Source organism: Tyto alba, unplaced genomic scaffold (genome assembly GCF_018691265.1).
Source record: "Tyto alba isolate M040663 unplaced genomic scaffold, T.alba_DEE_v4.0 Super-Scaffold_3, whole genome shotgun sequence".
NCBI lineage: Eukaryota > Metazoa > Chordata > Aves > Strigiformes > Tytonidae > Tyto > Tyto alba.
The window spans coordinates 3,792,208-3,807,489 of NW_024881304.1; the positions used below are offsets into that span (position 1 = coordinate 3,792,208).

General features: G+C 59.2%; 1 protein-coding gene across 3 annotated transcripts in view; it reads right to left on the reverse strand.

Annotated features, from left to right (window-relative positions):
* Window positions 1-164: 164 nt before the first annotated feature.
* TEX264 (testis expressed 264, ER-phagy receptor) overlaps window positions 165-15,282 on the reverse strand; it is a 42,945-nt gene continuing 27,827 nt past the window's right edge. For all 3 annotated transcript variants that reach the window (XM_042799678.1, XM_042799676.1, XM_042799677.1), the window contains 2 exons: window positions 8,459-8,630; window positions 165-1,017 (listed from right to left, as the gene is read on the reverse strand). In XM_042799678.1, coding sequence (XP_042655612.1) covers window positions 704-1,017; window positions 8,459-8,630 — 486 coding nt within the window. In that variant the 3' untranslated portion in view covers window positions 165-703. The remainder of the gene's footprint in view (window positions 1,018-8,458; window positions 8,631-15,282) is intronic.

Below are 15,282 nucleotides of genomic sequence, written 5' to 3' on the forward strand. Positions count from 1 at the left end.
CGGCAGGGAGCAAGCGCAAGCAGCAGGGATGCAGAACCCTCGGGCAGCTCCCGGCTCGGTCAGGGGGCAGCTCACCAGCAGCCTCCGCCCGCAGCCCCCTCCCCACCACGGGGCAGGACGGCGCGATGGGCCAAGAGGCAGTCAGCAATGCCACCGGCCACCAGTGAGGAAAAGCATCCACTTTATTACAGACCCCAAAAGCGCCCGTGGCAGTGCCAGGAGGACCAGGTTTACACGGGATGTTTCCATTTTTCAGCAAGGGGAAGAGAAGAGGAGAACAAACCCAACCGTCTCTACTCACAGCTCTTTGGTGCTTGAAAACACGCGGCTGTGCGGCAGAGAGAAGCTGTGGGTGAGAGGGGCACCGGCAGAGGTGAGGGGGGACACCTCTGCCACTCACCACAACCCCCTCCGAGATGCCTGCGAGGAATTTGCGACGCATCCAGAGACACACAAACAGCAAATGCATTTCGCTGGCCCCCCCAGCCTGCACCTACCCTGCACCACCAAGCACGGCAGGAGACCCCTCCCCACCTCCCGGTGTCCCTGAAATGGTCAAACACCCTTTCTGCAGAGAGGGAGAGCGGGTCCTGGGGGGAATCAGCGATCAAAATCTCTTGGCTGGAGAGGAAGGAGGTGGGAAAGGCAACCAGTTCCCAGTAACTCAGACTCCGGCGGGAGGAGAGGCAGCCAGGTCCCCGCTTCACTCTTCTCCTCTCTCGGCAGCGATGGGCTCCTTGGTCCACTTGTCTGTGACCTCCTGGTTGCCCGTGTAGCCCACGTCGGGCTGCAGGCCTGGGGCTCCCTCCCCGTCCCCGGTGACCTCCAGGTCCAGCTCCTCAAAGGAGGAGCCGCTGGCTCCCGACTCGCTGTAGCTGTGCTCGCTGCGGTTGTCCGCCTCCTCCCGGCCGCGGCTGGCTGGGAAGGGCAGCAGGATGGAGGTGGCCACCGAGGTGTCTCTGCTGTCGGTTGTGGTCTCTATGCTGATGGAGCTCGCCTCACTCATGGTGTCGGCCCCTGGGGTGGAGAGAGAAAGGGAGGGAGTGAATGCTGCGGGAAGGAGGCAAGAGCGATGGGGGGGCCACAGCCTTCAAAGCCACCAGAAACCTCAGAGATGCCAGGCCACAGTGGAGACCAGGCTCCTCTCTCTTGTCACCTCCTGTGTCTTTGAGAAGTGACTGGCCCAAGACAAGCACGAGCTGGACTCAAGCAGCTCCCCTGAAATCAGGGCACCCCCAATGCCAGAACAACCCACCCCCCAGATTCCCGGCCGTGCCCTGACGTCCTGGCAGTGCCCTGGCCCCACTGCTGCTCTCCTCAGGACCTGGGAAGCCTGTTCTGTAAGGAGAATGCCCGGCCTGGGAGCTGGGGGACAGCCCTGCCCCCGGCACAGCACCAGGAACGAGGTGAGGAGCAGGACGCTGCGCTGCGAGGGCGATGGGGAGCGCCAGCATCGCTTGAGCACCAAGGGGATGGTGGCACACGGGCAGGTCCTCGGATGTGCCGTTGTCAGAGGTGGGTGTACGTCCAGCCTCGGGCCAGGGCATCCTAGTGCTGCCTCCAGCACCCCCCACAACCCGCTCCCGCTCACTGCGCGGCTCCTCCGCGGCCGGCAGCTCCGGCAGCAGTGTGAAGGCAGGCCGGGCAGTGGCAGCCGGGACTTGGGGTGCTAGAGGATGGGGGGAGCCTTGCCAGCTCGCTCGGCACTTCTCCACGTCACCCGGCTGCCAGCCCACACCCCCCTCTCGTGGCTGAGCCCCCCTGGGGGGCTGCCCCTGCCTGCCCAAGCGGGCCCCTCGCCCCCTCCCTGGATCCCCGCCTCGTTAGCTCGGTCGACAACACAATTAAGGAGTCGACGACGAGACGAGCGTGTCAGATTGAGACCAGCAGCTCGGTGCTGTTGCCAGAGCAACCAGCCGGGAGACAAAACCCTCCTGTAAAACATTAATCATTGTTAATTGTGACGTCACAGATCCAGGCGGTTAATTATGACATCACGGATCCGCATCGCTGATTACGACGTCGCAGGCCCGCGCTGTTAATTACGACAGCGGCAGCAAGCCGCTGGGCGGGCTCCTCCGTCGCAGCCCTCCTGCCCGTTCCACGCTCCTCCCGCCCGCCTCGCACCGGCGGGGAGCACGTGCCGCGCTCGGCCACTTCCCGGCCCCTCGGCTCCCCCGGGGCTACGTCCCCGGGGCCTGACGCCCCTGCCCGGGGATCACACCCCACACCAGGGGGGAAAAACCAGGAGGAGCCCTGCTCGGCAGCCGGCACCAGCGGGGATCCCCGGGAAGCGGACGGGGACGGTGGCGCAGGGGGTCTCAGGCGGGAGAGGAGAGCCCGCTGCTCCGCGCTGGCTCTATCCGCCGGCACGGGGCTGCCCCGGGCACCTCCAGCCTCCTCAGGCTCCTGCAGCCGGGGTGCCCGGGGCTGGGCTGCTCGCCCTCCTCCAGCTGGGCAGCGGCTACCGATCTCCTGAAGGAAGACCTACTAGGGAGGGAACTTTCCTTCCAAACACCCTTAAATCCCGTTTTTTTGCTGTTTTTCTTCCCGGCCTGGGCAGCTGCCAGCAGAACTGCTTGTAAATGGCAGTCCTCTGCCTTCTGAGTGGCAACATCCCACGGTCCTGCCGGCTGAGTGAGAGGGCTGTTTGGAGAGGACTGAGCAGCGGTAGCAGGACGAGGAGCAGCCGGGAAAGACCCCCAGAGACAGAGTGCCCACTGCTTCATCCCACCCGGATGGCATATCAGCTTTGTCCTGCCCAGAGGAGCCCGAGCCTCCACACTCTCACCTTGGCCATGGCATGCAACCCCTTCGGCAGCTGGCACAAGCCGAGCCCTGGCCCGCCCACCCAAGTGATGCCTGGTGACCCCCGCCACGAAAACAAGAACAGAACCAACCCTCACTGTCATGCGATGCCTTTGCTGCAGCATCAGGGAGCACCTCGACATGGAAACTACATTTACTCTAAGAGAAAAAGGATGTTCTGCACGTTGCCAGCCAGGCGCTCGCCTGAAGGGGACGGCCACCACCGAGCGGGTGGCAGAAAGGTGGGAGATGCTGTCCCATCTGGCAGGACCTTGGCAGGGCAGTGGGTCAGCAGGGAATATGGAGAGCTGCAGGGGACAGAGGGGAGCATGCGACCCCCGAGCCTTGAAACCAACTAAGGGTTTGCAAGGTTTCTAGTGGGGATCTCAAAAAAAAAAAAAAAAAAAAATCCAATTTGGACAAATTTGTGACCTGAGGTGACATGGACACGTTCCCACCATGGGTTCGTGACAGCTCACATCACCTGTGGTCACCTCGTGTCCCTCTGAAACCTGGGACAAGAGTGACCCCGGCCGCCCAAGCCGTGCCCTGCCTGCGCAGCACCCCTCCTGTGTCACCCTGGGGGCCGTTTCAGCTGGGAAGCCGTCACATAACCCCATGGCACAAAGCAAAGGAGCTTCTGAGGAGAGGATCAGCAGCTCAGGAAGGGGAAGGCAGGGATGGAGCTGACCTGCACGCTGCTCCGAGCTGCCGCCGCGGGAAAGCACCGCTGTCCTCGCCCCTGCAGCCGCCTCCCTCTCCCTCGCTCCAAGGGCAACAATAAATCGAGTCCTGTTTCCTTTCAGCCCGGCACTTCTTCACCGCTCTGTCACTTCTGATCATGTTTGAGCAGCCTCAGCTGGCAAATTTGTCCCTTTCAGCAGCCTCGCTCTCCTCCGCGCAGGACAAGGCTGGCTCTGGCGCAGCCTGGCCGGGGCCGGGTAGCCGGGGCAGGCAGGGCGAGAGACGGAGCCGCTGCTGCTGCCGGGGACAGTGCGGGGTCAGCATCGGCAGGGGGATGTGGCAGGAGTCCCCAGCTGTCCCAGCACAGGCAGGGACCGTGACAGAGCTCCAAAAAGGCAACCAAAGCCTTGCTGGAAGGTGCCTTGCGGGCGAGCAGGGGGTTCAGCTCTCATCTGGTGGGGAGGTTTCCGGCAGCCCTCGCACCCACTTTGTCCTGCCCCCGGGCACTTTGCTCGGTCCCTCAGCGAACCGCTGCCCCTCGCCTGCGTCCCATTCCCCAAGGCCAGTCCCTGCACCGGGGGCCAGCCCGGCACCCAGGCCCAGCGCAGCTTTTCCCTCCGGCAGGCAGCGAGGTGCCAGCCATCCCATGGAATCCCCCCCCGCTTCGCTCTGCTCCCCCGAGGACGGCATAGCCATCCTGCTGCACCTTCACTCAGCAGGAATGTGGAACCTGGGAAGTTTTAATTTGGGAAAAAGAGGCACAGTCCAGGGTGAAGCCCGGCTGGGGTGTTGAAGAGCCTCCCCAAAGGCCAGGGCCACCTCGGAAGAAGGGAAGCCAAGCAGCCAACACCAAGAGACCAGCAGGGAATGGGTACAACGGGAATCACTCACCCCACACTGCTAACGAGGGAGATGGCTCCCCAGGCAGCTCAGCCCTGTGCCACCCCAGGTACCGGCATCCCCAAATCCCCCCGGGAAGGGGGAATGGCTCCCGTCCTGCATCGCCCCGGTGCGACACTGAGCATCACTCCCTTCTTGGTGTACCCAGGCCCTCTCCTTCCCCCCATTCAATCCAATATTCATCGCCTCTGCTGCTAAATAATATTGATCAATAAGCTGCCAGGAGGGGCACAGCTCCTCCACGCCTGCTGAAGCTCGCACACAAGCCCTCAGGAGAGGGGCTGGGGCAGGCAGGCCAGCAGGAAGGCATGGCAGGAGCTGCGTGCTGAGATCCTTCTCGGGCTGTACCAGCAGGCAGAACAGGCAAGGGCTCTTCGGAGGACAGAAGCAAGCGGGGGTGAGGCAGAGCACATCAGGGAAGGGGCCCCCCCCCGTGGCACTGGGGCTCAGCAGGTGATGCCATCGGTTGCACCCAGACGCTGCTGGACAGACTCAGCTCCAGTAAAATGAGCACCTGAGACTCTGGGCAGAACCACGTGCTTAGAAACCATCTGCGTTCATGCCAGCAAGCCCGTGTCAAGAGGCTGCTTTTGTTTGCTTTCACCTTCCATGCGCCTCAGTGGGGTCACGCTGGAGAGCATGCTGCTGAGAGCGAGCTGGGAGCGAGGACCCGCCGAGCGCTGCGCTGATGCCAAAGCCCTGGAAAATAATTAAGTACAAAACAACTAATCGTGATTGACACTGGCCCCCTGGAGACCCGTCAGCCGCCTTCCAAAAATGCTTCCCTGTCTTTCTGATGACCCTGACGATGGTGAAGAAGGGATGGAATTGGTGCGGAGGCAGCTGCAGCCCCCGGCCCCTTCCTTGCATGCCAAGTGTGTCCATCCTCAGTGGAGCTGACAGCACCCTGCTCCGTGCAGAGCAGCAGCAGAAAGCAGAGACCCTGGACCGCGTCCCACAGCCTCTGCGGCCACTGGCTTTGCTCGGAGCCACAGGCACCCAGTGCCTCGCCGGGGTAGCTCAGGAGCAAGGGCAGCAGACGACAGCCTAAATGGAGAGATGTGCTCTGAGGTCAGGAGGCCCAGGAAAACAAATCCAAGCTTTTCTTACGCATCCAAGTCACTTGGTACAGCCTGGCACCAGCCACAAGGACAGGCGAGGAGAAATGGCAGCGCCTTCCACTGGGAGCTCCTGGGGTCTTTAATTTAAGGAAAGTGTAATACAGCTGCTGGTGAGGAGTTTCATGAACCGTGACCGAAAGGTGCTCTGTCCACACAGAGCATTACTAAATATGATGCCTGCTCTGAAATCGCACACTCGATGTTGTTATTTCAGTATTTTGTGAAGCAGGGGGAAGAGCTGGTTTCATCTGCTGCAACATCAGGAGTGAGAGCCCGAGGCTGCCATGCATAAGAGCATCCTCAGCTGCCTCAGGGAGAGGAGAAGGGGCTCAGCACGTCCCTAGTCCCCCTGCTTGCCCTGCGAGGCAGCAGAGTGTCAGAGCCCTGCATCTGGATTTGCGCAGCGCAGGCACAGCCAGAGGAGCCAAGTGTACCCAGGAGCATCCCAGCAGGACCACTTGAAACACTGGCAGAGCTGAGGTGGATCAAGAAATAACCCAAATCTGTGCAACTGGGATTGAGGGGGGACTGTGCTGAAAAGCAGGCAGGGACACTGTTGTGCCCACACTTCCCAGCCGGCAGAGGAAAGCTCAAACACTGTCACAAGGCACCCAGGGATCTGCCAAGTCATGAAGACTGGATGGCCATCATGCCTGTTGAAAGGGCTGTGGCTAAGCCGAGCTTGCTCCTTGAGCGGCTCCCCTGGGAAGAAGAGAGTAAAGAAATATGAGAAAAGAGACTGGGGCTTTCTCTTCTTCCAACTCAGGTGGTTGCACAGATCCCAGCACAGAAAATACTTGGGAAGGGAGGATCAGTCTCAATCCGTAAGGTGACATCTTCAAGGTGTCTCCTTCAAGGAGTCTCCTGGTAAGCAAGCTGGGTAGAGCTGAGATCTGCTGGCTGCCACCTCCAGCGGGATCTCTTCTTGCACCGGGGCTCAGAAACTCACACAGGACTTCGGTGGCGAGATGCGGAGCCTGACAAGACCGGCTTCCCCCTCCCGCCTTGCCTCCCAACTTTGATCCTGCTGCTGAACCAGGGGCAGCCCGATGGCCACTCGATGGCTGTGGCAGCACCACCGGGGACAAACCGAGTCCCCGGGGTCAGCAGGGCAGTGGCAGCAGGACCGAGGGTGCTCAGCGGGTGCCATTTCCATCTGCACAAGCCCAGGACCTGCCCATGCGGTACCACCCTCCCCAGCTGACAGCAGCTGTGCCAGCCCGGGGCACTGCAAGATCACAGGGATGCAGGAGATCCTGGGGGCCTCCGGGACACTCAGGCAGGAATGGCATAAGGAACTTGAAGGCTTGCCACGTCCTCGGCCATCTCTAACAGCCAGAGCAAGGATGCTGGTGCCCAACCAGGCCTGGTTCTGCTGCCATGCCCAGTAGCAACAGGGATCACAGTGCAACAGCCAACCTCAACTCTTTAGTCCCAGAGGCAAGGCCAACCTCTCACAGCTATTATTATTTTAAGATGGTTTTGTGCAGACTCAGCAGATGACGACAACACATCAGACTGTACCAACAGAAGTTCATCTATGTGACTGGAAGGGAAAGGGTGGTGAAGGAGCTGACCCAGAGCTGCCGCTGGGGAGCCTGGCCTGAGGTGTCCCACATGAGAAAATCCAACATCATTTGCTGTCTAAAATTGGGAAGACCTTCCTAGCCCTTCTTCCAGCAGGACAGGGGACTCCCCCACCGCGGGCGTGCTGGCAGTGCCGACCCCAGGGAAAGCACCAGGAGAGGCAGGGCTCAGGGCAGCGGCTGCACCGAGCATCCCCTGACTGTGCTGCGGGACCATGCCCCCCCTGAGGGGTGCAGGAAGGAGCACAGGCAGCTGCTGAAGCCACTGACCTGAAGCAGCTTTTGCTCACATGGGTTCTGCCATCCCTCTACAAAACTGAGAGACAACCATGGGAAGGTGCCAGAGAAAACAGGCTGTGGGGTGCCTTTGGCCAACCTGGGCTGGTGCCCAAAGCAGCTGCCCCAATGCAAGAAGGCAAAAAGGCAAAGAGCTGAGTGAGCGCCGTGAAAACACAGGACCTCGAAGCACTGTGAAACCACTCCAGTTAGACTCTTCATTGCAGCACTAAATGGACAGAGCTCCCAGAAAGCAATTCCCAGGCTTGCTTTTATGCTGCACACGATTAAGAATTAAAGCAACCCAAACCTGAAGATGTGTTAAAACAAACGACCAAACTCCCCGGGAGGCGAGGAGAGACGTCATGCTTTTTTCATGCCCGTTACACAAGCGTGGGCGACCCGTGGGGCAGGAGGAGGCGGCTGCCCCCGCCAGCGGCCGGCTCGGCCACGCCGTCCAGCGCCCGGGAACGCTCGGCTAGCCGGCTCCCGCATCGCGCAGACATGTGAGCACGTGGGCTGGCGACGGCAACTAGCATTTCGGGTTACTATAGCACTGCTGTTCTGCGCCTACAGCCATTGTGGTCCCTTCCTGTATGAATACATCCAGGCTCCAACAGATCTCGCTGAGCAGATGCTATCGGGCAACTCCACCACCAGCTACAGCAACCTGGTATTTAAGCTCTTTGCAATCCCAATATGTAACAGATGAAGATGAGATCAAGGAAGATGTATATGACAAGGAAAAAAACAACCCCAGCTGCAACCAAAAGCTGTGAGATGCAGCTCTGCTCTGACAACGATGGGCCAGCGGCTCAGCGGCAGCTTGGCCCTCACCCCGAATGTCACGGGGGGTGCCTGGGTGCTCCCTAAGGCATGGCATGACACCTCGGGGATGAGATCCTATCACAGCCATGGGTGAGGGGAAGAAGTGTGCTGAGGCTCAGCGGTTGGGCGCCAGGTGGGCACCGGTCAGCCCCTCTCTGCCCGCTCAGGTGGCAGCACCAGGGGACACCAGGATCCCCCGCCTTTGGGAGGGCTGATGCCGATCGAAGACGGAGCTCATGCGCAAGCCACAGATACCTGTGATGTCTGTCTGGGCATCCTCGGCCTCAGCTGCGGCAGCCCTGCTCTTCCTCTCCAGTTCTTTCATTTCAGGCACGTAGAAGTCCCCTTGGCGGGCGAGGGGACACACAAAGTAGATGCGGTCCTCCTTGTAGATCTCGATCCGGGGGTGGGCGCACAGCTTCCTCTCCTGAAACACAGCAGGCGACAGTGGGTCAGGGGTGTGCTCTCGCCCCCCACTCCAGCCCCCCGCCATGTGGACTCGCAGGCCTGGCAGCATTGCAGACTGACCCGCTTCACCCACAGACATGGGTCCCATCCCGAAATCCCCGTGCTGCTTTCCCTACCACAACAGCCCCCTGCGTGGCAGGGCCGGGGAGTTCAGCCCTGGGGGTGAGCAGCCAGCCGGGCTCAAGGAGGAGATGTCGAAGCCCCGAGGGGGACTGAGCTCCCCGGGCTCAGCCTCATTTTTGGTGTGCTCATTTTGGGTTGGAGTGAGGGGTTTCGGGGAGCCCAGCAGCTGCTTCGCACGGACCTGCCAAGTCTCCTGGCAGCACGGCCCTGCGAGCAGGCGTAGCACTTCTCTGCTAATTAATATAATCTAGAGCCGACAGCTCAAGCAGCTCCTTTCAGAACGGCGAGGGCAGGGGGAGTGCGAGATGAATCCTTGGCATTTCAGATAACTCCCCCTCCTCCTCTTCCTCACCCCACCTCCCCCTGGCAGCACACTTCAAGACCTCAGCTCCCCCAGCCTGCCAGGGACCTGTGACCGGGACACGTCCCCTCAGGTGCCGTGGCTCACCCTGAGCCGGGGCTGTCAGGACTCTCAGGGTGCCGGGGCCAGGCCGAGGAGCAGCTGGACCCCTCTTGCCACCCCCTCCTCGCCTGCTCGCCCGCCAGCTGCTCGCTGGCAGAGGGGGCGGCTGATTACAAGCTGGGTGAGAAGGGAGAGTATCTCTTCAGAGGGTTTTCTTTTGTTTTCCTTCCCCTTTTCAAATCACTGACAGCTTTTATTTAACCCCACAACCACCCTGATTATCCTCCTCCTTCTCCCTGCCCTGACTATCCTCCTCCTCTTCCTCCTCCCTGCTCCAACTATCTTCCTCCTCCTTCCCCTGACTATCTTCCACTTCCTCCCCATCTTAACTATCCTCATCCTCCTCCCTGCCACATCTCCCCTGGCATCCTCCAGCAGGGTCCTCGTCCTTCCAGGGCTCTCTGAAGCCAGACCTGGCCCCTGTCTAAGGACGAGCTTTATGGACACATCAATCATGATCTTACAAAAGCCTGTTTGTGCCTGATCTCCTTCACCCCTGGAGATGGACCAAGCTGATTTTGAGTCTTTTATTTCCCAGTCAAATGCCAACACTGGGCAGAATCCACAACAGAAGGGAGCCAACGATGACCCTCTCCCCGGCACTGGCAGCAAAGCCACCTGGAGAGCCATCTCCCCGCTGGCAGGATGCTGCGCAAGCAAGACGGGGAGAAAACCCCACGTGAGCCATTTTCAGGTCTATCTTCCCAGGAAAGCCTGCAGGAGCTGGCTCTGCGGAGCCCAAGTTTACCCAACAGCACCACTGCAGCAGAAACATGAACCCCAGCAGAAGCTTTACCTGTCCCGTCCCAAAGCCTTCGAGCCTGAATTTCAGCAGAGTCCTCCTCCAACCGAGGAGGACCCACATTCATGAGCCCCGTGCCGCAGGGACGCGCAGGGACGCGGGCGGGCTTCCAAGGCGCTTGGAGCCTGGAGTTCCCACTTGCAGGCAGGTGAAACACTAACGCATGCAGATCAAAACTGTATTAAATAAAAACAAGCCGGGCTGTTTTTAGCAGCAGAGCAGAGGCGGCTCATATCACTCCTGCTTTTTCAGCAACAACGCAGACAAGAACCCTCCCCGCCGCTCTGCCCCTTGCTCTACCAACCACAAGCCCATCAGCCAATCTTCAGCTTGGTTTGTTATTTTAGGTTACTGCAACACATACCAGAAACGGGTATCTCCACGGTTTTTTGGATGCATCCAGCTGACCCTCCACCACTTAATGCAGACAGGGACAACTCAAATGATTTTAGAGCAAACAGGTTTCTTCATACAAGGTTTCTAACCAGTCTAAAACCTCAGGGCTTCAGTCCGGCCTCCACAATATCCCAAGCTGACTTCCCAAAGCCCACCCTGGGATTCCTAGAGAGCCGATCTGGGACATACCTTCTCCCTACAATTTATCTAGGCTGCTACAACTCTCCTTCTAATTACACAGCCATAGTAGTGACTCCCCCAAGGCACAAAGAATGCCCCCTCCACGCACACAAAACATGAGAATCGTGACTTTTTAAGGAATGAAAATGCACACCTGTATGAAGAACAGGGTCCTGGACTGGTTCTTGAGCCAGATGCTGCCTCACACTCAAGGATTATCCTCTAAGAGAGATGGGGATGCTCCACCCTGCCTGAGTGGGAAGCAGCTTTGCCTCCCTGCAGCCAGAAGAGCCCAGGTGCCCTGCAGCCAAAGCCCACAGCCATGGACCAGGTCAGTGGGACGATGCTGAAGTGGCTGGACACTTGCTGTCAATACCAACACCTGCCTTGTTACAGACAGCTACGTGGATGCTTAACACTTGACTTCATCCCAATTCATCCAGGGTTTTCCCCAAAAGGAAATGGAGGAAAACCAGAGCTGGGTGGTCCTAATTTATTCCTGGACAAACCAAGTTGGGAGACAGGCTGGTGAGCTGGCCTCTGCTTCTGTGTGTCTTTCTGGAGCAACCCAGCTCCTGGCAGGGCTGCTGCAGAGATCAGCAATGGCAACCGGGCTCAGGAGAGGACAACATCCTCAAGAAGGAGCAGGGAGGTGGCAGCTGGGAACACTGTGCAGTCTGGGCTAGGACCAAAGGGATGAAGCTGCATACAGACTTGAGAAAAGGGCAGAGGTGATGAGGTGGGGACAACAGAACAACAGAAACAACAGAACAACAGGACAACAGAAACGGATAAGGGGATCATCTAAAAAAATGGGTAAGGGAATCATCCAAAGGGGATGCAAAGGAGATCGCCCTTGTGATCATCCTAAAGGATATCAGCAGGCAGGCAGAGGACAGACAAGTACGGGCAGAGGTTCAGCAAAGTGCAACCAAGAGGTGGGTGTCAGCATAGGACAGAGCAGGTTTAGGATTATCCCAGCAGAGAGGAAGGCTATGAGGCTGCTGCAAGGGAAAGAAACAACCCAGAGAGACTGGAGAGCAGAATCCAAAGGCAAAGGTGTAAGCAGAGCGAATTAGCAAAGGCTCAACAACATGGCAAAGCAAGAGAGACACTCAACAGGCAATAATACACTCTGCAGCTGAGGAGGGAGCCCCTCGCTAACTGTGCAGCTAAGCCAACAGATGGAGCAGCAAGGTGGACGTAGAGTCTGCAAGGCAGAGCCCTCAAGTGAAAACAGATGCAGTCTCACACGGGCGGAGGAGCTCAGCGAGAGGGGAACAACGGGACACCGACGGCGTCAGGGCCAGGCTTCTGGCTAGGACAGCGGGACCCAGTAAGTAGGGCAGGGAGGGGGACTCATCCCTTCCCAAGGTTGTGCTGTGCCACCTCCCTTCTCAGCCTCCACCGGGAGCTCACCCTTCCTACAGCCAGAGAAGGTGGAGGTGGCAGCACAGCGTGCAAGGCTTATGTGTCTATGCAGGACCCTCCACCGGGCACCTAAAGTATGGGATTTATTGCACATAATAATCCAAGCAGCCGAGCTACATATACACAGCAAAAGCCAACGCATCCAGAGCCTACCAGTTCAGTCCTGACATGCACAGCACTCCAGCATACTCCTTCTATGTCAGACCCTCTGCTTCCCACAAAGCCAACTCCTTCTTGGCCCATCCAAGGGCCACGGCAGGGTGCTGCTCACCATCCTCTTGGGAACAAGGGTTTAGGGAGGGGAAGACTCTTGCACTCCTCTTTCCCAGGTGAAATAACACCCTGCCCAATCTTTACCCCTGGGTTGTTTCCAAATCACCCACCACCCCAGACTTCCCGTAAGACTTGCTTCAGGTTGGCCTCATACCTTTTAGGAATGGAGCATCCCCTGACCTCAGGCATCAGAAAGGACAGCAAGGATTATGCAACGGACCAGCATTTCCAGACACCTTCCCTAGCAGCAGCAGGAGGTGGCACCTTCCCAGCAGCACAAATTTTCTTCTCCCCAATTATCCATTAAGGAATAGACCCCATCGTCTGCTCACAGAATGGCGTGGGCAGGGCCTCCCAGCCAGAGGATGCCCCTGCTTCCCGGGGTGGCCAGGAGACCAGTCCCAGGGCTACAGGGAACATGACAAGGCAGCTGAGACATGACCCGCAGTCATTAAAATCGCAGCAGAATCATGCCAAAATGGAAAGAGGTGGCAGGGTGCTCACGCTGCGCCGTGCCCCTCAGCGCCTGCTGGGAAGCAGAAGGCAAGCTGGGGCACTGCAGGGACCGGCTTTGTCACTCTGTCAGGCTCATCTGCTCAGGAATTCAAATGCCACCAACTGGATCTGCTTCATCTCCCACTGCTGGAAGAATTCAGCTTGTTAGGAGACCAGCAAACGAGCCTTGCGGACTGCTCCCGGGATCCTTGCCATGCCCAGGAATGCTGGTGCTCAGGCTCCAGCTGAACCCACTGCCTGTCCCAAAACTCTTGGGAAGGTGGTGGGGAGGCAGCTGCCATCCTCACCCCACTTCTGGCCACAAGTCCTGTGGCCCCACAGCCTCCCTGACTCGTCACTGAGACCTCCTGGCATGGCTCACAGGGCGATGGTTAAGCCATGCCAGCCCACTGAGTTGCTGTTTCAGGGTTGATGGCTGGGGAAGAAGTAGTGGAGAAGATTTTCATGCCACCACTGAGCTTCCTGCTAGCGCGGGGCCGGAGGCTGAGCTCTCCTGTGCTCCCCAGCAGCTCCTGGCTCCATCTCAGAGATGTCTGCCTCATGCCCAAGCCACCAGTGTGCCATACGTATATAGCCATCGCCCGCACCTGTCACCCAGCCCTGCCAGAGGACATCCTGCCTGCAACATGCAAAAAACCGCCTGTAGAACCCAGCCAGGACTGGAAAAGCCACAGGGAGCAAGCAACTGGTCACCCAGCAAGCACTGCCCCTCTTCTACCGTAGGGGCACCAGGCAGCCCCCTGAGCTCGCCCTCCAGGGATCCACTGCTGGGGCACTGCCAAAAAGCTGGGACAGGCTGGAGCCTGCCAGCCACTGGGAAAGCAAAGGTGCAGGATCCAGCCTAAGCACCGACTTCTCTCCGCACAGTCCCAATCGAGAGAACTTCCCAGAGGGGCTGAGGAGCATGTGGGCCAAGCCTGCGCCAGGAGGGGACCCAGACTCAAGGAGAAGCTGTGGGTTGCTTACCAGGGGCCATCTGAACATCAGTTCGGCACAATGCGCCTGGTGCTGCCGCTCGTCTTTGCTGTTATGGCGATGGGATGTGTCCACTGCTATCTCAGTGGAGCAGAAGGGTGCCGGGCATGCGGGGCTGGCTCTGTCCACATCCTGATGTGACACATCCCGGAGAGACACCAGTCACACGAGGGGGTTTTTCATAGGGAGCTGGAGAGCAGGGCCAGCCCAGCCCCGGGTTATGGCCAGGTCCGCCCTGCTAGCGAATTGGACTGGCAGCCTCAATTACAATTTGCTAAATGCCGGTGATGCAGCGGGTGTCTGGCTGCTGCCCTGGGGGGAGCGTGGAAGGGGATGCTGAGGGACACCCCTCCAGCCCCCCTGCTGCACCAGGGCTCCCCTCCCTCCATTTATTGCACCTGCCACACCTGGGGGAGGAACAGATGGTGGGTGTGAACACACGGGGGGGGGGGGGGGGGCTGTGCCCATCGCTGGGGGCTGCTGCTCACCGGGGGAGCTCACCAGCATCCCCCCGCCAGCCAGAGCATCACCACACCCTCCCTGCCATGAGCCCCCCCTCGCCTGTGCCGCCGGCACTTGTGCCACTCCAGTTAGTGCCAGCAAGTCAGCTGGCACCCAGCAGAGTGTGAGGGACCCCCAGGGGACCCGCCAGCCCCGTCCCCACATGCCAGCACCTCCTGCCTGCTCAGGCAACTCAACTCCCCCGTCCTGCTTCCAGCCGGAGGCATCCATCCTCTCCTCCTCCTGGTAAAGGGGTCGGACGCTTTGGTCTCAGGGATTTTAAAGAAACAACAAAACCGCGTGGAGCTGAAGGGCCCTCAAATCAGTTGCTAAAATTAGAGCTGAAACTGAGCCACCAGCGAGGACCGGAGGGAGCGCGCTGTGTGCCACATCCTCCTCGCTTCCTCACACGCTCCACGCTCGGTGTGTCATCCCCGCTTATCTTAGACCACGGGTGCTAGGTAGTGCAGAGAGGCTTTGCAATTCCGTTTGCACAGCACCCGGCACCCTTCAGTGCTCTCCCAGTTCAGCCAGGGGACAGACTCGTTGCTGGGCCATCCCCCCAACTCAGACCCAGACTGGGGATGTCCCTGTTTCCATTTCTCCTTGCCCAGACAGCAGCTTCAGGTTAAACACCGCTTCAGTCCCAAGTCTGAGCTGATGAAAACAAAAAAAAAATTAAGGCATCCCTTCCTCCCCAGGTTTCAAACTTGGTTCCAACACGCACTTGCAGCCCAGAAAGCCAAGCATCTCCTGGGCTGCCCCACAAGCAGTGTGGCCAGCAGGCTGAGGGAGGGGATGCTCCCCCTCTGCTCTCGTGAGACCCCACCTGGAACACTGCCTCCAGCCCTAGGGTCCCCAGCACAAGACGGTCGTGGACCTGTCAGAGGAGGCCACAGAAATGGTCCAAGGGCTGGAACACCTCTGCTATGGAGAAAGGCTGAGAGAGTT